Here is a 22,296-nt window from a genome sequence, read left to right as displayed (position 1 = left end):
AGCAGTTAATGTTAGAGAATGGTTACATCAGCAAAGTGCGCCTGGAGTTAAACTGATGTTGGACAGTTTCAATAACCCGTTCGGAACATATTCCGTTCATCCTTCATCTATCAATAGTGAAGAAATCAACAAGAAAAGTGAACTTCTGAACAAACTATTGAAAAGGTATCGCTCATTATTTATAGAGAATTGCTATTTCGAGAGATGTATTGAATTACGTATAATTCCGAAGGGGCTTAGGTTTTTTAAATGCCCCAACGGAGTTTATTTAGGTGACCCAATGTTTAAAAATCTGGTAAACTTCTTTAATGAAGCGGGACTGTCCTTTTTAAAACTTTTAATAGATAACAACTTGATGAAAATGGACGTCTTAAAAGACGACATTAACCAGATTGAATTACAACTTAAAAACATGTTGGTGGACAGTAAAAAACAAGCGGATCTTTTTAATAAGATCGCTGAAGATGTCGAGAGACATTCTATTGAAGTTACCAACAGGAAACATTCAAAACTGCTACGCGACATTGGGTCCTATGAGACCCAAACAGCTTATAATCATTTTGTGCAGCGTGGTAAAGACAATAATTTTAAAACCACAGCGGTTCCTAACACCAACAGACGTGTTTACAGTTCTGTCGTCACGGGCACCGCTATGGTAGCCTCAAGCGATAGTGGACATGTACATGAATGGTTTAAAGAACCATCTAAGGGCAACATCATTAAAACCAACACCACTAATCTTGAAACGGTCAATGGTGACGATAAAATCATTATAGAGTCAGCTAATATGGATTCAGACAATGATAATTCTGTATTAAAAGATGTTGGTGCCAAAAATAAAGCGGACAACAATCTTCCTGTTACTAATGTGACATCATCCTCTTCTAATTTTTTTGCGAAGAAGACTCCTTTTCAAAAGAAGACTATACTAACGAGAAGCCAGACCTTTTTGGGGTCAAGCTCCTCAGGAGAAGAGACTTAAACTTACATGACAATAGTTTTGACAATAGTTTTGACATTATTAATCTAACTGATGTTGAATTTGATTCTAATGAACTAAAAGTCTTGAAATTTGGGTTTAACTTCGTTCCAACTACTAGAGCAGACTATGGTAAAACAGTAGTTGACATAAAAAAAAAATATGTTAGGAGATTAAATCTACAGTATTTATTGCATGACATTTCCCTAACAAATAAAGTATTAATAAAACCTTCAACTTATAACCCCCAGTTGAATCACACCTTAAGAATTTTTGAACAAGCTTGTATTCAAGAAGTAGAGAAGATCATTAAGAGTACCAACAATGTTAATAATTTAACATGTGATGAAAGGAAAGCCTTTCATAATTTACGTAAGAAAAACCAAACATTAAGGTTTATGAGAAGCGATAAAGGAGGGAACATAGTAATAATGACACAAGATGTTTATAAATGCAAAATGTTGGATTTATTAAATAATGAACAAGAATATGAAGTTATTTCCTTATTTGATATTAACAACAAGTTTAGATTAATTCATTCTTTTTTATATGATGCCCTGATGTCCGGGGAGATCGATTTGGACGTATATGATTTTTGTGTGGTTAATAAACCTAGAATAGGTATTCTTTTTGGAATACCTAAAATCCACAAATGTTTAACGGATCCTCCTTTCAGACCGATAGTGTCTTCTCCACACTCGGTTACAGAAGGCATATCTTTAGTGATAGACGCTACTTTGGGGCCAATAGTTTCCCAACAGGAATCTTTTATTAAAGATTCCTGGCAGTTTTTAACTAAGTTAAAAGATTTTACAGACAATAAAGTTTTTGATCCTAGCAAGGATGTTATCTTTACTTTAGATATCACCTCTCTATATACATGCATACCCCATGATGAGGGAGTTGACGCTATACGCAATTTACTAACACAAAAAACTGATTACAATACAGGTCAGGTCTCCACTATATGTAGATTTTTGGAGATCTTATTACATCACAATTATTTTCTATTCGATGGTACTTACTATCGACAGATTAGGGGGTAGCTATGGGTTCTCCAGCCGCACCCTCCTATACTAATCTAGTGATGTCTTGGTGGGAACTTGACTGTCTTAGTTCATTGAAAAATAAATATCAAATTTTATTTTACCATCGATTCGTCTATGATTTGATTTTCATCATAAAAGGTGATGGAAACACAGTTGAACATTTTTTATTTGATGTAAATCACACATGGAATTTTTTGAAATTCACATTAGGTAGTACAGGTTCAGCCATTAATTTTTTGGACGTACTTTTTTGGTGGGACAACACTGAATCAAGATTTCAAAGTAAGATTTATAGAAAAAACACATTCACTAATAGTTATTTACATTTTCAAAGTGGGCATCCTACCCACATCCTTAGAAACATACCTAAGGGTCAATTTATTAGAGCCTGTCGAATGACATCAAATGACAAGGATTTACATGATGAGATAACTTTTATTTTTAACATGTTTATTGATAGGGGTTACGATAAACTTCTTCTGGAAGACATCATTAGTGAAGTTTTAGACAAGAGACAGGCTTTATACCCGGCATTGTTGAATATTAATAATTCCCCTGATAATGTCTCCACAAACTCGGATTTAAACAAAGTAAAAATGGGTAGTACACCAGTTTGTTCTTTAGACATGACTAGTGATAGTTTAAGAATAAGACATTTACTTGAAAAGAATTGGCGGATTATCCAAGGGAATTTTGATGTTAGTAAGGTTATAGGAGAAAAACCTTTTTTTTGCCTTTAGAAACAGCTTTAATATTAAAAAATCTTTAGAGTGTAAACATAGTAATTTAGTAACTAGAAGATTTGATAGTAACAACAAAAAAGGCATGTTTCCATGTTTCCAATGTAACATGTGTAGGTATATTTCAACAGGGCCATTTATTACAATTGAAACTTTTGATCGAACTTTTGAAGTCCCAGAACATGTAAACTGTAACACTACAGGAGTTATTTACGTTAGTTCCTGCACTACATGTCCCGCCTTTTATGTTGGAATGACGACCAGAAGTTTGAAAACACGAATTCGCGAACACATTTATAGTATTAAAGTTCATGATGAGAAAAATGCTTTATTTAAACATTCATTGGTCTGTCACAACTTTAAGAAATTTGTTTTTTCAGTTATAGAAGTTTGTAAAACTGATTTAAGGGGTGGTGATTTTAAGAACTATGTCGAACAAAGGGAAACTTTATGGCAGATCAGATTGAAGTCTGACAAACATCCAGGGCTTAATGACACTATAAATATTAAATGTTTTTTAAAGGATGCAAAATTAGGTATAGATAAGACTGTTTCAAAAGTGTTTTTTAATTAACAGCATTGATTGTTTTTATTAGGTTTATTGAATCATTGTTAGTAATTAATCAATTATTCATGGACTATTTAAGTGGTGATTTGAATTTTAAATGTATTCTGAAGAAGTCTCTTGACGAAAGCGGTGATTAAATTGTGTTACGCTATTTGGTTTGGTATCACACGTTCTTCTTCCTTGGATTACTGTTGTTCCAAAAATCTTAGGTATTTAATAATTTTGGACATAAACCTGGACTTAAAAATTGTTTCCTTCTCCCATTTCAATAAAACTAAGTTTGTGAAAACGGGGGCACATTTTGCCCCCATTGCCACACCTGTAATTTGGCGGTAATACTTGCCTCGAAGAATAGGAAATTGTTTTTCAAAACAATTTCCATAAGGCTGGTTAAAAAATTAAGTCTCATACTTGACATACACCAGCTGTAAATAAACATTCTTCGAAGGCTTTGATACTGTCTTCATGTGGAATCACGGAAAAGAGATTGACCACATCTGTGGTCAAAAAAATCACATTGTCAATAGATACCAGATCTCACAACATCTCAAGACAGTGCCAAGAGTCCCTCAAAATATGCTCACTAGTAGTAATAATAGGTTTAGTGTAGTGGTCAACAAAAGCAGCTAGTGATTCCGTCTTGGAGCCCTTAGCCGCCACAATAGGTCTAAATGGTGGGTCTTGCACACACATATGGATTTTAGGAATGCCAAAAATCACAGGAATAATTGGGTGATCCACAGTCAAATACTCAAGCTCAATTCCATTAATATCCTGTGAAAAGGCATCAAATAACTCAATGTCAATCTTAGAGTAAGCATAATTAATCTCATTGCATGAAACTCTGGAATAGGTGGATGAATCATTTAAAATCTCAAACATCCTTGAACTATAGTCAAGGTTTGACATCACCACCATCCTACCCCCTTTATTGGGTTTCATAAATCTAACCCTTCTATCATTTTAATCTCATGTAGTGCTTCCCTTTCATTTTTACTAAGGTTGTCAGTGTAATACACATTCTTGTTGAACTGTTTCCTAAATTCTGTTTCGCATAGGGACTCAAAGACGATCACTTTCTTACGGTAGGAAGGAGTAAAAGTAATAGTCCTTTTCAATCCCACTGCAAAATACACATCCTCTTGTGGAAATAACAATTTCAAATTCAGTTGTGGTGTGTACAATCTAATATCCAATAACAAAGAAGCAATATCAGTTTTGTAATGTGGAGTAAATGAAAAACCTTTACTCAGCAATTCACAGTGTGCAGAAGTCAATGCCAAACTAGTAAAATTGTACACCACAAAGTCACCATTTCTAAGAATTTTAACATTGTCATGATGTTCACATTCTGTTTCAGTAAATACAGTTACTTTGTCAGAGTTATAAATACACTCTAATATCGGTAATTCTGTCTCCCTTTCCCCCTCCAGCCCCTCTGATTGTACGACCATCGGTTCTGCTGTACAAAACCGTTCTGGTCTGCCTGATTCCTCAGATAGTGGAAAAGACTGGGAAGGGCAGAGGATATCTTATGAATAGGGACACAGGTCAAGCCTTGGATGTGTTACATTAAAAAGCATAATTGTATAAAAGAGGAAAGTGGGTCTGATAAAAAAATAGGTCCATCTTCTGTAATCAACAGGACTAGCACCAGAGGTATTAGGACTACATTACAAATCAGATTTTCCCAGGTTACCTGAAGCCTCCCCCGGAGGCCTCCCCCTTTCCATTCTGTACCAAGCATGAAATACTTTCAAGTTCTTTCATTGCTTCATGAGCCAATGTGACCAACTGTCCCAGTTTTAACAGGACAGTCCCAGTTTGGAAGTCTCTATCCCAGAATCACAAAACATTGCCTTTGGGACACAGAAATGTTGCAGTTTAGACCACTCAATGTGAATGGTGACCTGGCTTCCCGGGGCGGCCAGTCCCCCTGCTTTCCCATTCTGAACAGCTCCGAGGATGTTGCGATTTTTAAAGGATGCCATTGGGTATGGGGTAAGGTCAGAAGCCTTCACCCTGGCAGGAGCCTTCCAGGCCCTGCCGCCATCTGTCAGTCAGTCCCCCAAGGACTTCATAATGGGGGGGCTTCTGACTGACCCCACTCACCCAGGCAGGAGCTCTTCAGGCCCCACACCCATCTTCCTGGCACTCCCTTACCGACTTCTGTCAGGGCCGACCCCTACAGGCCTCCCCTTTGACCTGACCAGGAGAACTTCCCTGAACACGCCCCCCCCCATGTTGGGGGACTCTGCCACCTCCACCTCTCCTGCAGGCTGCCAAATCATGCCAGATAACTTATGCCCTCAGACCTTCTCAGCGTAGCTTCCCTCCAATCCTGTCGGCCACTCATGAACTCCCCCTGGCCGCTGAGGGGCAGATCCGCTCTCATGAAAGGCTTCAGAGTCCCCCTGCTTTCCCATCCAGAGCAGTTCTGGGGACTTTGAGATTTTTCAAGGCTGCTGTCGGTTATGGGGTGAAGTTGGATGTCTTCTCCCTGACAGGAACTCTCCAGGCCCCTCCACCATTCACTCTGGTGCTTCCTCAAGTACTTCCATAAGAAGGAGCTCTGCCTGACCCCGCTCACCCAGGCAGGAGCTCTGCAGGCCCTGCCACTGTCCACCAGTCGCTTCCTTAAGGACTTCTGTCATGGGGGGGTGCCTGACCCCTCTCACCCAGGCAAGAGCTCTGCATGCCCCACTGCTGTCTGCCCCAGTGCTCCCTTAAAGACTTCCATTATAGGGAGCTCTGCCTGACCCCCCCCCCCAAGCAGGAGCTCGCCCAGCCCTGCCACTATCTGACTTCTATCCCAGAGGGGGCATGGTCCATACCACCTCATACAGGTGGTAGCTTTTCCCTCCCAATCACTTTATACCTCTCTCTCCCTTCCAGACTTCCAGTGGGATAGGCTTCCACTTCTACACAGAAAAAACAGCTCTTTTCCAGGATTACATATCTCCTGACTACTGCCAAATCAGGCAGTGTTGTGTGTGCTCTTGGAGCTTCTCAGGAGGTCTTCCCAGCTTCATGGAACTCTGCTGGGCTGCGAAGTCTCAGACAGTCCCTCATCCAGACTTCTGTGACACCGCTTCTCCCCTTTGCCTTGCACCTAGGGGGTTCAGATTCACAGGGGAGATGGCCCTTGGACCCTCCATCTCTGTGCTTTTTGTGGCATACCTTATTCTCACTCCACCACTGTGCCAGATGCCAACGAATGTACATCACTTCAAGCCTCCTGGCATGTGGACTCTTGCCCCCTGGGAGGTGCTGTTCACAGAGTGACATCCCCAGAGTACCAAGTAAAGGACAGGAGGCCAGCCTGCTGGCCTCAGTACAAGATGACATGGCGGCTCTATCTCCACTCCTATGGAGGCCAGGAGAATGGGATTGCAGACCTGGCGTCCTGGGGCAGCCTTCAAATGTCCCAGTTTAGCTCCTGTAACAAAATGGTCACCTTGTCATGAGCACAAGGTGTTTATTTGGATTTTTTCAGTCTGTATTCATTATTTGTTTGGTGTGTGAATGTTATTTGTATTATAACTCTTTTGGTGAGAAAGCACTTTTCTGTATTTTTGTGCCAGAAAGTGTTTTTTCTGCTTTATTAAACATTCCTAGGCCTAGGTCCACAATCTCACAAGATCAAGACTTCTTTTTTGCAAGCTTGTCAATGGTTGAGCTGTCCATCTCACTGATAGAAGCACTTTTTGTTTAATCTATCTAGAAGAGGTTCATAGTCTTACTTTGTGTAGTAGTTAATCAAGGTACACTGTGGATACGTCATGAGAAAGCTAGAATGCATTTGCTTTCATAGGCTTTGTCTGCTCCACAGCCTGAGACTTAGTCAGGGAAGCCATCTTGGTCTCCCCAAATGCCTGTTAAAAAAGAGAAAGAAACTAACATACTCACTTCAGTCAGGGATCTTCAGCTTTTTCCCTTGCTAGAACTAAGAAATTAAAATCTACTGTTTTTAAAAAAGTTTCTTCTTCCTTTTAACTTGCAACTGTAGCAGATTCTTCTGTGTCAGAACTGGTAGTTAAAAGAGCTGTGTTTGAATCTTGGGAATCAGTAAATTTTCTTATTATAGTGGTGGTTGATGCCACTTTAGTGGTTCTAACCAGCAGACTCTCAGTCATACCAAGGTCTGTGTACTCACCAAATTCAGCTTGTAATAGATTATGGATGTCTTTCACCAGTGTCATATAAAGTTCAAGGCCAATGTTATGCAGCTTCCTCCCTCATTCTCTTTTCCATCTGTAGTTTCTTTATCATTGGTTCTGCTATCTCTGGCACCCAAGAGTCTGTTGTTCACACCCACATGGTTTCAGTCTGTGCTGACCAACAGGTTACAGATGTCCATGCCCTTGATGTTAATATCTGTGTCATCCATGTGCCTTGGCACCATATTATCTGATGATTTTTTGCCAGCACTTATGATGTCTTAGGTTATTTTCTTACAGCTTTCTACACTAGTTCTTCTAATATCGCTTTTGCCAGTATTGGTATCAGTTCTGAGGTTTCTATCACTGGATTTCGCAGTATGTGATGTCCTCAGTGCCAGCTCATCCAGTGTTGATGCTCTTGATTTTGGTAGCTGTCTGTGTCTGCTTCTGTTAATCATTGGTCATTCAAACCCCTAAGGGAATTTTTTCAGCAATAGTCACAGGATTAGGATTCATCAGGTCTTTTGCAGTCTTCTTCTAAACCTAAAGCATTCTAAAACCCTTTAGCATAAGGACTCCGCCAACTCTTGAGTCCCAGCTAAGAGATAAGGGAATGCCCTTGCCAAAACAAAACATATTGAATCTTCCTTATACTCCTTTTAGAGTTCTTTCAATAAAATGCAGAGGAGCCAGTACAAAATTTGGTTATGGTGAGGCACATAGCAAAAACAGCTGCAACAAGAGGATAATGCTGGGACGAAACACTGCTGTAATCATATTTCAAAAAGGGTCATAGTTCCAAAGACAAGTGTTCTTGGCATTTACTCTGGGGCAGCATTCTGTCACATTCTAGTGGGGGTAATTTTTCCCTCCACTTGACCCAAAAACAAGTCTAGAAAAATTTGATCTCTGACCATACCTCTCAACTTCTTAGTGCAGGAAATCTGGACATAGCATAAAATAATGGGGGAAAGGCACCAAAATAGGGACAGATTTTAAATATTGCTGTTATAAATTTAGAAAGTTGCTAAAATAAGAGCATTTGTGTTAGCGTGCATTTTTCTGAAGGACATGAAGTATGAAACTGAAATGTATGCAGTTATTTAGTGACTTCACTTCTCGATCTGCCAGAGAACCACAAATTTTATGAACAGGCCAAAAGTGTGAGGCAAAACTCTAGACAGTTGAGAGGTATGGTCTAACACCTGAAGCACCAGCCTGTTGGTAACAGAAGATGGACTTGCTTACAGAATTTTTGTCATTGTAAGAAAATAACTTTCATTTCCTAACCCATTCCAAAAAGAAAGGGAGGAAGATAAAATATTGATAGAATAGCTTGTCTTGTAACAAGTTAAACTTAAGTTGTGTTGGGGCCAGTGGTTCAAGAATAGAAAAGAGGAGAGGAGATGATAGGAGAGAGGAAAAAGACATTTTCTATAAAGAGCCATAATAGTACATATTTTCTCTGGAATCAAGGAGATAATTGGCAGGTGGAAAGGTTGGTCTCTGAGAAGGTTGCTGAGTGCATGTTGGGAGGTAGCAGTAAAATTGTGGAAGACCTCATATACGGTATCTGGTTTGCTTGGAAAATTGCAGCTGTGTGGACCATTTCTACATAACTTGGCAGCCCTGTGTAATGGACAAAGCCCTCTCAACAGTATAGATTATTACATTTAAAGTGAAATGTTGTGATAATTTTATCTGAAGAGCCAGAGAAATGAAATTTGCTCTCAGGGTAAATCCCAGGCAATCTGAAGGACAGAACATTATCTAGTAGGTGTCATTTAGTAAGGAAGAATGAGGGAGGGTAAGAAAAAGAAGTCAAGTGCTTACAACGTTGATCAGTTTCTGACCCCTTTTGCACTTTCTTACCCTCATTTGTCAGTTTGCAGCTCTAGCATATTGTAGATGTCTGGCTCTACTGAGAATTTAGACTTTACTCTTAAGTAACACAAATCCCATTTTTCTTGGAAATGAAAAGGTTAGTTCCATCCCTATTATTTTAAGAGGCTGTATAATGTAACAGGAAGGTAGAAGATTGTGATGTGTAGTGTTTAATCAGGACTGTTTTGCTTCCAGAGTCATTCACTGAATTCCTTTTGCCACTACTTCACTGCAAACTTTTCACGATCGGCTGTATCAAAAAACAGAGCACAGAAATGGAAGTAATCTCTCAAGTTCTAGATCAACAGTATGTCACACAAACATAATCCTTAAACATTTGACAAAGTCACTTACAGATTGAACTTGGATTTTTGAGTAAAGTCTTCCTGTAAAAACCTGAAACTTTGGACGGACACTGCATTCTTGGTGTCAGTGTTAAAGTCATTCCAGATTTTTTTCCTGATTGCCATCAGACTCCCCACATTCTCCTGCTTGTGCCTGACATAATACTGTGATATATAATCCCCTTAATTCAGTAATGCCAATGCTTCTTCTGTTGGTATGAAGGACAAACACATGTCCATGGTCAGTCATTTTATGGCCAGTAAATTAAAAGTTTTTAAATAAGTTGATTATTCACTCACTCCTACTTCACTTGGACATCAATGAATACAGATTATATGCATCTGCCAGCTAAACTCTTTGATGATAATGTGTTAATTGCATATGAGTGCTAGTTGAATTGAATATATCCATTTTACATTTTTTGTCAAATATCACTGATGATCAGACTAGTTACTCAGGTGTACAAGCTGGTATAAATTACTTCAGCGGCCTGACTGCTGACTTGACCAAGTTGTTACAGATCAAGGTGAACAAAGCATCATACCATTTAAACCATTGTATTTAAGAGGACTGGAATCTGTGATGCAGTGTGGCATAGACGTAAAGTGGGTTTCACTTTCACTCAAGATAGAAGGAACCATGAGACCCCAGCCTAATGATTGTTATTTTACATGCATAGCTGATTTTTCTGTTTTGTAACTGTCACTCTATTTCAGACGTCAGTTGGACAGCAGTGCATTTTTATTTAATTGAAAATTATTAATAATATTGTGCATGAATCCATCTAGAAGGAATAATTGTAAAACATTTGAAAACTTAAAACTATGTAAGTAGAGGCATTCTGTTTGACTAGGCAAAAGATGTGTAGTGTACCTTTGTCAAAGTTCTGCATTATGAATCATGTATCAGATTGTCAAGATCCATTAACATCAAATATTGCTGCCAGTAATGTTACTAACAGCAGCTTTGTACACAGGTCTGAGTGATGCATTGATTTTCATTTGTTTTTTACAGGGTGAATATAAGCCAGAGAAAGCTCTGTCAGATGAGGACCTGAAAAATGCAATCAGTGTCCATCATGCACTAGCAACAAAGGCAACTGACTATGAGAAGAAGCCTAATGTCTTGAAGCTTAAAACAGCAGACTGGAGAGTTTTCCTCTTCCAAGCCCAGTAAGTACCTATTTTTTCTGGGTCAGTAATGAATGATATTATCATGTTTTTCTTTTATGTGAGTTAAGTAAGCGTGTGCCTTGTCTCTGAGGAGTAAAGTACAAAGTATTTCACACAGAGAAATTTTTCATTTATGTGCTGACCGAAATGTCAGATGAAAAGAGGGTTAGTTTCTTCTGATGCCCTTTATTCTGTATGGCTGTGCAATATTGAAAGAAGACTGATGAAAAAAATCTTAACACTAACAGGGACGTGGACCTCAGTAATGAATTTGGACCAGCTTTTCCAGGATTTTTACAAAAAAACAAATGAGTTCTGTCATAGCAAGCCACTATCTAGGATTTCTAGATGATTGCTTGCTCAGGCAAAATTCAACAGCTATCCCTCAGGATTAATTTCAGCGTGGTCTTAGCTTGCTACCTGTCAAAAGACAGTTAAGACAAATCTAGCCTTTTTTCTTATATGGTGTGGTCACATGCATTTATGGTTTAGAAAATAAATTCTGATAAGGATTGTATTCACTATTACTGTGAGAGCAAAGCTACATTTAAAGGGATACCTCATGAAAACTTAGCAAAAAAAAGTACCTTGCAGAGAGTGTGTAGATTTTTGAGCATGATCATAATGTGATGTCCTTCTGTTCCTCTGTTACAGTATTCTAGGTGTGGGATTTCCTGCCCTCAGGTGACTCGTACATTGGCTCCTATACAAAAGCTTCAGCTTGGCTGTTGCAGTGTGTGAGGGACATCACACGTAGGGCCATAAATCAGGGGCCTTAAATGTGATGTCTGCATGCACAATCCTCAGAACTTTTCAGCCACAGACGACATTCGCATCGTATGATCGCTTCTTCACAGACGTCGCATCTTAAAGATAAGTAACCCATTGGGTTTCTGGTTTTCTTATTTTTTACCGATTGTTCTTGCTAACGCTTAGCTGTTGTAGCTTTAGCTGATGTCAGGAAAAAAGGGAAAGTGCCAATGCAGGCGCCAGATACCCCATAAAGACTCCCATGACAGGTGTGTTTTTTGCCTAGGCTGGGAGCACGATCACTCCTCCTGCACTATTTGTCAATAGTTTGTGCCTAAGACCTTGCGCAGCCATCTAGCTGCATTAAACCTCTACCTTGAGAACCAACACCTTAAGCGGTTAGCCCTTAGGATGGATCCCGCATTGGAGAATGCACCCGAACCTCTGTGCAAGAAGGCCAAGGTTCCTAGGCATTCCTCGCCTGCCGCTCCACTTCCTGACTCATCACCAACTGCTGATCTAGGGTTTGAGGCACACTCGGTGGATCCGTCAACTGCAGCGACGTCCCTCGAGGAAGCCGTTTTGCAGCTGACGACCAGCATGTCCTCGAAGCTTATCCAGACATTGACAGCCATCGATGTTGAGGGGGAACCAGTTTCAGTGGTGCCCCTGTCCGGGATACAGACTTCGGATGTGTCACTGTCCAAACCCGACTCCAGGCCACGCTGTACTTCCTCCCCATCCAAAAAGAAGCAGAAAACTAAACACACCTCCACCTCTTCACAAGCCACACCAGATTGGCAGGCCTTCACATCTTCTCTCATGCAGGCCTTTATGGCTCTCAGGCCTTCAGCCTCATCCACTACCACCCTGCCTCTTCTGAGCCCTATGCCTGCCTCTGCTTCTCTCCTCCCACTCATGACACCTCAAGTCAGGGAAGAAGAACATGATTCGTCCTTCTCATCCTCAGAAAAGTCCATTTCTTATGTTTCCCAGATAGCCTCCCCACAGGAATATTACTCTCCTGATGAAGAATCTGTTGAGGGGGATTCCTCCCCTGAGGACATTACTTTTGGTGAGACCATCACCAAGATGAAGGGTTACTTTAAATGGGTTACGTCCCAAATGACTGACACCCAAAAAAGATACTTTGAGCTGCTGCAAGAAGAATCACCCTCCCCTTCAGCAGTACCCGCCGTTCTACCTGCCTTCTTGGATGCCTTCAACGCTGCTTGTAAGGCCTCTGACTCCAAGCCTCCAGCCCCTAAGCATCCTGACCGCTTCTATAAAGTACAAGAAGACCAAAAATTCCTGGTTAAAATGACCCTTGGCAGACCCAGCTGTTATTGCCACCTCTGCAGATAAGCAATCTAGACTGCTGCCCCCTGCCTGCCTTCTACCCACTGACAGTAATAGCAAGTATATGGATAGGACGGGGAAGAAGGTATACACTTCTTCAACTTTGGCTTTCAGAGCCATAAATTATCAGACCCACATGACCAAGTATGCATTAGACTTGGTCTCTCAAGCCTCCTCCCTGCTAGCATCCTTGCCTGACAGTCCCATTAAGATGGACATCACCTCTAAACTTTCATTGGCCATCAGGTAGCCAGGCATTCCATCAGATGCAACTACAATGCTGCAGAAGCATCCGCCAGGTCTGCAGCATCTGCTTCGGCCCTCAGGAGGTATTCATGGCTAAGACTCCAGAACCTTCCTGAGAATTTCAAGTCTAAACCTCAAGATGCACGCACTCGAAACTCTCCTTAGCATGGAGAACATCGATATCTGTGCAGTAACAGAAACCTGGTTCAAGGCTCCCGAGAGCACCCCAGCACTACCAGGTTATACCTCATACCATGCTTTTCGGCCCCAAAACTTGGACCGAACCACAAAAGGAGGGGGAGTATCAATATTCGTCAAAGATACCCACGCCTCCAGGTTGGTGGCACAGCACGAAGCATCAGAGACTATCCATGTGCAACTAACTGTGGGTAAAACTGCCTCCCAGTTTATAGCCTGCTACAGACCACCCTCCCAAACACAGGAACCCCACTCGGCCTTCCTGAGAATACTGGAAAATATGAAGGTCTCTCCAAACACCATTATATTGGGCGACTTCAACTACCCAAACATAGACTGGGAGCATTACTCTAGCTCCAACACCCTAGCCCAAAGGTTCCTAGAATTTATAAACTCAAATGCTATGGAACAACTTGTTACCACTTCCACAAGAGGGGAAAACATACTGGACCTGATCATCACCAACATGGGGACACTATGCAACAGACCAGAAGTGTATCCCTCACTGGTAAGATCAGACCATAAACTAATCTTACTGGATATTCATAGGTTCATAGGTTCATAGGTTTATACTAGGCTATCTGCCCTAAGGCATTTATAAGCCTAGCCCAAATTTTTGTGGCTTACGCCACCCCTTATATGAAAAAATACTGTGCCCATTAGTTTGTTGTGCCTCTGTCCAGCAGTGACACAGAGATGATTCCCGGGGTAAACCTACGATCTCCCATCCACAGGTCTTGATTTCTCTTGAACAGAGTCAGCGAGGTGCTCTGCCTCACATGGACCGGGATTTTATTCCACAGCATAGGGAGTCTCTGAGTGATAAATCTATCCCTCCAGCACGTCCTATTTATATCCGTGCTAAGGTTTAAGTCGCTTGCTCTAGTGGTTTTGTTGGATTTGGATTTTTTGAGGTGGAGCATGTCCATTAATTCCGGGTTGGACATGGCCTTGTATGTCAGGCACATGTCACCTCTGAGCAGACAGTATGCGACTGAATAGAGCTGGAGTTTCTTCAATCTGGCAGCATATGACAGATTTTGGAGTCCCTTTATCCTTTTGGTGAGGAACTTTTGGGGTCTCTCCAATTGCTGCAGATGTCGGGTGAGATACATCCCGAATGGGGCATTGTACTCGATCATTGGTCTGATAAGTGAAGAGTACAGGGGAACAATGACCTCACTAGATCTGGATGTGAATCCCTTCATGATCAGGTGGGCAATGTAGAAGGTCTTTCTAACCACTTTAGCAACGTGAGTGTCAAAAGAAAGGCCACTGTCAACCTGGGTCCCCAGGTTCCTGATAACCTTTTCTGTGCTTAGTGGATTGCCACCTATATGGTAGCTTGGGGTTACCTTGTTTTTCCCAAAGGGTATGACTATACATTTTTTGGCGTTTAACTTCAGGCCATGGCTCTGGCACCAGCTATCTGTTTCCGTGAGTCCCTTCTGAAGGATATCCGCGTCCGATGCACTTTCCACTATGGCGCCCAGTTTGCAGTCGTCTGCAAACTTTGTCAGCCAAAGTCCTCCCATGTTGGCCTGTACTTCTGAGAAGTAGATGCCAAACAATAGGGGGCCAAGGACCGAGTCCTGTGGGACACCACTTGTGACCGGCTTGGAGTCTGACACAGCGCCAGCAACTCTAACCCTGTGGGTTCTGTCCTTAAGCCAGTTTGCAACCCATCTTATGACATATGGGTTTACATTTAAGCTGGTAAGTTTTTCTACAATACCCGAGTGGGGTATTGTGTCGAAAGCCTTTGCAAGGTCAAGGTAGGCTGTATGGACTGCCTTTCCCTCATCAATGGCCTTGGTGACTGTTTCGAAGAAGTCGACCAAGTTCAAAAGGCATGATCTTCCCTTGACAAAGCCAAACTGGGTCGGGTCCAATGTCTGCAAGTCCCCTATATCTTTGTTTATGAGCTCCATTATGATCCTCTCCATAGCTTTGCAGACTAGACTTGTTAAGCTTATGGGGCGGTAATTACCAGGGTCGTAGAGGTGCCGCCTTTGTGGAGTGGGACCACAGTTGCCGTACACCACTCCTTGGGCACGTATCCTGTGGTAAGGCTGAGATTAAACAGCTGCCTTATGTGCGGGTTTAATTCCTCATTCAGCTCGTGTAGCACACAGCCGGGGACACCATCCGGTCCCATTGATGCTGTGTTTTTAGCTTTAGAGAGAGCAGCTTTCACCTGCGCATTTGAGATGTCCGGGAGGCTACACTCTGCTGGGATAGTTATCTCTCCTTTAGGGGGGGAGAGGGGGGTGAAGTTTGCACTGAACCTGTCTGCCAGTATTTTGGCAATGTCTGTGGGTTCAGTGATTTTTGTATCATTTTGGACTAATTCTGAGCATATCTGGGAGTTTCCACCCAGGTTCCTAACATAGCTGAAAAAGGCCTTATGATTGTCCTTTGAATCCATGGCAATTTTTCTCTCAAAATTGGCCTTAGTTGATTTTATGAGTGCTCGTATTTTTTACTAATAATGATCAGGGGTGACTTCCCTTTTATGGATTTTGTTCTATCATGTAATAGCTTTCTCCTCTTATTGTAAAGTTTGTTAATGGCTGGGGTCCACCAGACTGGACGTTTGCCCTTTGTGGAAAGAGTCTTGGTTTTATTTGGGATTGCCTGATCCATGCAGTCCTGGAGGTGTTCATAGAAGGCATTTGTAAGGGCTTCCGCAGCTTGGGTTGTGGTTTCCACTGGCTCAGGGGCCTTGAAGGATACCACACCAGTCTTGAGTAGTGTGAAGTTTGCTTTAGAGAAGTTCTTCACTATGGTCTTTTGTTTGGGGTGGGGCGGGATGTGGATTTCCAGTGAGATTAGTTTATGATCAGATCTCACCAATGAGGGATATACTTCGGTGTGGAGCATTTTGTCCCCATGTTTGTGACAATGAGATCTAGTATATTTTCTCCTCTCGTGGGAACAGTGACTAGCTGTTCCATGGCATTTGAATTTATGAACTCCAGGAACCGTTGGGCTAGAAAGTTAGGGCTTGAGTAATGTTCCCAGTCTATATTCGGGTAGTTGAAGTCTCCCAATATGATGGTGTTTGGAGATACATTTATACCCTCCAGTGTCTTCAGGAAGGCTGTGTGGGGTTCCTGAGTTTGAGAGGGTGGCCTGTAGCATGCTACAATTTGTAGAGCAGTTTTGCCTATGGTTAGTTGCACCTGGATGGTTTCCGAAGCTTCGTGCGTTGCCACCAACCTGGAGGTGTGGGTATCCTTTATGAATATGGATACACCCCTCCTTTTGTGGTGTGGTCCGGGTTTTGGGCCGGAACGCATGATATGAGGTAAAACCTAATAGTGCCGGGTGCTCTCAGGAGCCTTGAACCAGGTTTCAGTTACAGCACAGACATCGATGTTCTCCATACTGAGAAGGGCCTCGAGTCGTGCATTTTGAGATTTAGACTTCTGGCATTGAGCAGCATTACCCTCAGTTTCTTCCCATTTTGTTTTCTAGGGTGGTAGGTTTAGAATTTGAGCCTTGCCTAAAAAGGCACTATGGGGTGGCAAGAGCCTTAGCCAATATCCGGAATCCCAGGGTGACAGGTGCAAGCCGTCCCTTGGCAGCGTGGCTTGTCAAGCATGTCATCCCAGGCAGACAGACACTGGATCCCCTTTGAATGACACCAGACATTAAGCCAATTGTTAAAGCTGATCATCTTGTCTCTATATTGTGGCATCATTCTTGGTGAAGGAAGGATACTGCTCAGGGTTAGGGTCATACCTGCCTGGGCTACATAATCAGAGAGCTCCTCTATGTCTCTTTTCATGTAGTCCAGGGAGGTACGTCTCAGGTCGTTCACACCAGCATGGACAATGACTGTGTCATATTTGTACTTGCCGTGGAGTGACCCGAGTGCTTGTGTTATGTGGCGGATTCTAGCGCCTGATAGGCAGCTTACTGTGACCCTCTCCTTGTTCAGCCTGGTGAGTGGGACGTCAGTGTGTCTGACTATGGAGTCACCTATGACAAGTATGTTTGGTGTTGTATTTGGCCTTAAGGGCTGTGACTGCTTTGCACACTGCTTTTGTGGTTTATGTGTTGCTTGTGGGGTGTCTTGAAGTAGCAGTTGTTTGGGTGTCTGCTTTGGCGGCCTCTGCTGTTTAGGTAAATTTTTACTCAGAGCCTCCAAGTATGTCTTTGTGTGTTTATGTGTTTGATTCAGTGGAGTGGTAGCATTATGTGAGGCTGGTTTTGTGGTGTGTGTAGTTGCCTTCTCCTCCTGTCTGGTCTTGCCAGTCCTGAGTTGAGAGAGCTCAGCCTCCAGTTTGGCTAAATAGCTGCATCTCTCACAAGTATTTGTGTTATGTGGGAGGAGGAGAGGGTTGTCTGTGTACATGATGCAGTTATAACATTGCCTCAAGATTCCCAGATTCACCAGCTGGACCGGAGAGGAGATTGACAACTGACCTTTGGACATGCTAGAATAATATTGGGAAATCCTTAATTGAAAACAAGGGCCAGTGGGGAGTGAGGGTGTAGTGCTTTTAATTTTTAGTGCTGACTTATATAATTGCTTTAGTGAGCAAGTGCCAGGTAACTTGAGTGCAATGTGTTACAAGTAACTAAATGCAAAAACGACAAACAGTAACTTTCTTTCAAGTGAAACAAGGAAATAAGTACAGTAAGCAATGCAGATATCACTAGTGATCCACAGAAGCACTGAGAAGTTGCATATTAGGTGGAATTAGCTTCCAGGGAAATAACAAGCAAACAAACAACAAGCATATAAACAAAGCTAGATTCAGCAGGCCTGGATCTAGTCTATGCTAGAGCAAACAAGGTGTACCAATTTCAGTAAGATACAGTTCAAATATTCAGGCACTATAAACCTTTAACCAGAAATTCCCAGCTCAGAAGGGCAGAGTCCAGCCTCTTCTCCCACAAGAGTGCAGACCACGAACCTTCTTAATGTAAAATAACTGGCCTGAAGCCCAAGTGCCTAAACCAGAACTAATACACTTGGACACTGGGCTGTCAATCAGCAGTTCCCAACTTAGAAGGATGAAAGCTACCTGTCCTGCCACCACAGTGCTTGCCACAAACCTTCCTAATGTAAAACAACTGGTCTGAAGCCCAAGTGCTTAATCCAAAAGACTTGAATGATAGCTACACTTTAATCAAGTTACAACCAAGCAGTAATAAATACCATTGAATACTTTAGAGAATGTCTGGATTAGTGCTCAAGTTACACAAACAAAGCTAGATCCAGCAGGCCCGAATCCAGTCTATGCCACAGCAAACAAGGCGCACCAACTTCAGTAAGAAACAGTTCAGATATGCATGCACTATAAGCCTTTAACCAGAAATTCCCAGCTCAGAAGGGCAGAGTCCAGCCTCTCCTCCCACAAGAGTGCAGACCACGAACCCTCTTAATGTAAAATAACTGGCTTGAAAGCCCAAGTGCTTAAACCAGAATTAATACACTTTTAGAATAGCAGACACTGAGCCCTCAATCAGCAGTTCTCAACCTAGAAGGATGTAAGCTACCTGTTCTGCCACAACAGTGCAGACCACAAACCCTCTCAGTGCAAAACAACTAACTGGTCCGAAGCCCAAGTGTTTAAACCAAAAGGCTTAGAATGAGTTACACCAAGCAGTAATAAATACAATTGAGTATTTTAAGATGATGCAAAAGTAAAAAGAAGTAGGTAGAAACACAAGTACAGTAAAAGCAGATGAAATTTTTTTTTTTTTTTTTCTGAACAAGTGCTGAGATCAAAGAAACAGATTTGAGTGCTGAAACTAGAAAACTGGCTAGTTATAAGAAAAAAAACAAGCTAGAAGGCTTTCCTCAAACACAGAAGGGCTTGGGGGCTCAGAAGCCTACAAATAGTCTGTACCACTTAACAAGAAAGGCAGGAAATAAGCTTAATTTTTTTTTCTATTTCCCAGATGCTCTCTTTGTACACAGTAGGAGTGCCTGAAATCAGAATATGATCTCACTGCACTCAGTTGAGTGAGCAAATGAGATGGGCCCAGAGGCAGGCTGAGGGGCGGGCAGTTTCAATGCCACTAAGATTAACACCAAAACAAAAACAGGTCGGGTGGGTGGGAATAACTGAAGAGCAGAATAACGTCAGTTAAATATTCCTTCAACACTCCTTCATACACAGTTTAAATCAAATTAAATACTGTATTTTTTTTTTTAAAAGTGCAGATAAACGTACTTAAATTCACTTATACGTCCAGTTGAATATAACCAAGTTCTTAGCTGGCCAAGCTGAGGTTTTAAAGCAGGAATTATTTCACATGCACCAGTTTAAATATGCAAGGACAGGAAATCAAAGAATGTGGCTACCCCCACACCTGTAATTACTAGCAAATAACAAAATTCAGCCAACACTAGCTTCAGTTCAAGTTACTGAAGAGCAGAATAACTTCAGTTAAATATTCCTTCAACACTCCTTCATACACAGTTTAAATCAAATTAAATACTGTATTTTTAAAAAAAAGTGCAGATAAAGGTACTTAAATTCTCTTATACGTCCAGTTGAATATAACCAAGTTCTTAGCTGGCCAAGCTGAGGTTTTAAAGCAGGAATTATTTCACATGCACCAGTTTAAATATGCAAGGACAGGAAATCAAAGAATGTGGCTACCCCCACACCTGTAATTACTAGCAAATAACAAAATTCAGCCAACACTAGCTTCAGTTCAATTTACTGAAGAGCAGAATAACTTCAGTTAAATATTCCTTCAACACTCCTTCATACACAGTTTAAATCAAATTAAATACTGTATTTTTTTTAAAAAGTGCAGATAAAGGTACTTAAATTCACTTATACGTCCAGTTGAATATAACCAAGTTCTTAGCTGGCCAAGCTGAGGTTTTAAAGCATCCCGACCCCACCCCCTGCCCAGAAAACCACAGTGAAAAACTTCTCTAAAGCAAATTTCACACGCCTCAAAACCGAGGCGAAATCCTTCAAAGCCCCCGGGCCTGTGGAAAATATGTCCCAGACCACAAAATCCTTTATAAACGCATTCTATGAACACCTTCAGGAATGCATGGATCATGCAATCCCAAATAAAACCAAAACCCAATCCTCCAAAGGCAGACGTCCTGTCTGGTGGACCCCAGCCATAAACAAACTATACAATAGAAGGAGGAAGCTACTACATGATAGAGCAAAATCCCAAAAAGGGAAGGCATCTCTAATCAGTATTAGCAAAAAACTACGGGCACTCATAAAATCGTCTAAGGCCAGCTTCGAGAGAAAAATTGCACAGGACACTAAGGGTAATCACAAGGCTTTCTTTAGTTATGTTAGGAACCTGGGTGAGAATTCCCAGATATGCTCAGAATTAGTCCAAAATGACAAAAAATACACTGAGCCCACAGACATTGCCAACATCCTAGCTGACAGGTTCAGTGCAAACTCCCCCCCCCCCACCAAAAGGGCAGATATCTATCCCAACAGAGTGCTGCCCCCCTGACATCTCAGATGCTCAGGTAAGAGCCGCCCTCTCCAAAGCAAAAAACACAGCATCAATGGGACCAGATGGTGTCCCGGGCTGCGTCCTACATGAACTCCAAGAAGAGCTAAACCCAAACATAAAACTATTGTTCAGTCTTAGCCTTACTACAGGATATGTACCCAAAGAGTGGCGTACAGAAACAGTGGTCCCTCTCCACAAAGGTGGTGCCTCAACGGATCCTGGAAACTATCGCCCCATAAGCCTGACTAGCTTGGTCTGCAAAGCTATGGAAAGGATCATCATGGACCTCATAAATAAAGATACTGGGGACCTACAGACACTGGATCCTACCCAGTTTGGCTTTGTTAAGGGCAGATCCTGCCTCTTAAACCTGGTTGATTTCTTTGAAACAGTCACCAAGGCCATTGACGAGGGGAAGGTGGTCCACACAGCCTACCTGGACCTCGCAATAGCCTTCGATACAATACCCCACTCGGGCATTATAGATAAGCTCACCAGCTTAAATATAAACCCCTATGTCACTAGATGGGTTGCAAACTGGCTCAAGGACAGAACCCACATGGTTAGAATTGCTGGAGCCATGTCAGACTCCAAACCAGTTACAAGTGGCATCCCACAAGGCTCAGTCCTGTGACCTCTCTTGTTCGGTATATATTTCTCGGCGGTACAGGCCAACACGGAAGCACTGTGGCTGACCAAGTTCGCAGATGACTGCAAACTGGGTGCCATAATCAACTCTCCAGCCGACACAAGCATCCTCCAAAAGGGCCTCATAGAAACAGACAACTGGTGCCAGAGCCATGGCCTCAAGCTAAACGTCAAAAAGTGTATAGTCATCCCCTTTGGCACAAACAAAGTGCCCACAAATTACCACATAGGTGGTAATCCATTAAGTACAGAAGAAGTCATTAGGGACCTGGGACCCAAGTTGATAGCAATCTCTCATTTGACAATCACGTGGCCAAAGTGGCTAGAAAAACATTTTATATAGCCCACCTAATCATGAAGGGATTCACATCTAGATCAGGGGAGGTCATCGTGCCTCTTTACTCATCCCTCATCAGGCCCATAATTGAGTACAATGCCCCTTTTGGGATGTACCTTACCAGAAACCTGCAGCAACTGGAAAGACCCCAAAAGTACCTCACCAAGAGGATCAAAGGGCTCAAACAGATGCCATATGCTGCCCGGTTAAAGAAACTCCAGCTCTACTCAGTGGCATACCGCCTGCTCAGAGGCGATCTGTGCCTGACGTATAAAGCCATGTCCAACCCGAAATTAATGGACATGCTGCACCTCAGAAAATCCAAATCCCATCGAGCTACGCGCTCGAGAGACTTGAACCTCAGCACTGAAATAAATAAGACATGCTGGAG

General features: G+C 42.1%; 1 protein-coding gene across 1 annotated transcript in view; it reads left to right on the top strand.

The window, feature by feature from the left end:
• LOC122791395 (PH and SEC7 domain-containing protein 3-like) overlaps window positions 1-22,296 on the top strand; it is a 1,011,223-nt gene that overhangs the window by 636,031 nt on the left and 352,896 nt on the right. Inside the window, exon 5 of the mRNA XM_044059134.1 lies at window positions 10,743-10,900. Within this exon, the coding sequence (XP_043915069.1) occupies window positions 10,743-10,900 (158 nt within the window). The remainder of the gene's footprint in view (window positions 1-10,742; window positions 10,901-22,296) is intronic.

Source organism: Protopterus annectens, chromosome 17.part0, assembly GCF_019279795.1.
Source record: "Protopterus annectens isolate FY-2018-M chromosome 17.part0, PAN1.0, whole genome shotgun sequence".
Classification (NCBI taxonomy): Eukaryota; Metazoa; Chordata; order Ceratodontiformes; family Protopteridae; genus Protopterus; species Protopterus annectens.
The sequence above is the reverse complement of the archived record's forward strand: the minus strand, read 5'-3'. Positions and strand labels throughout refer to the sequence as shown.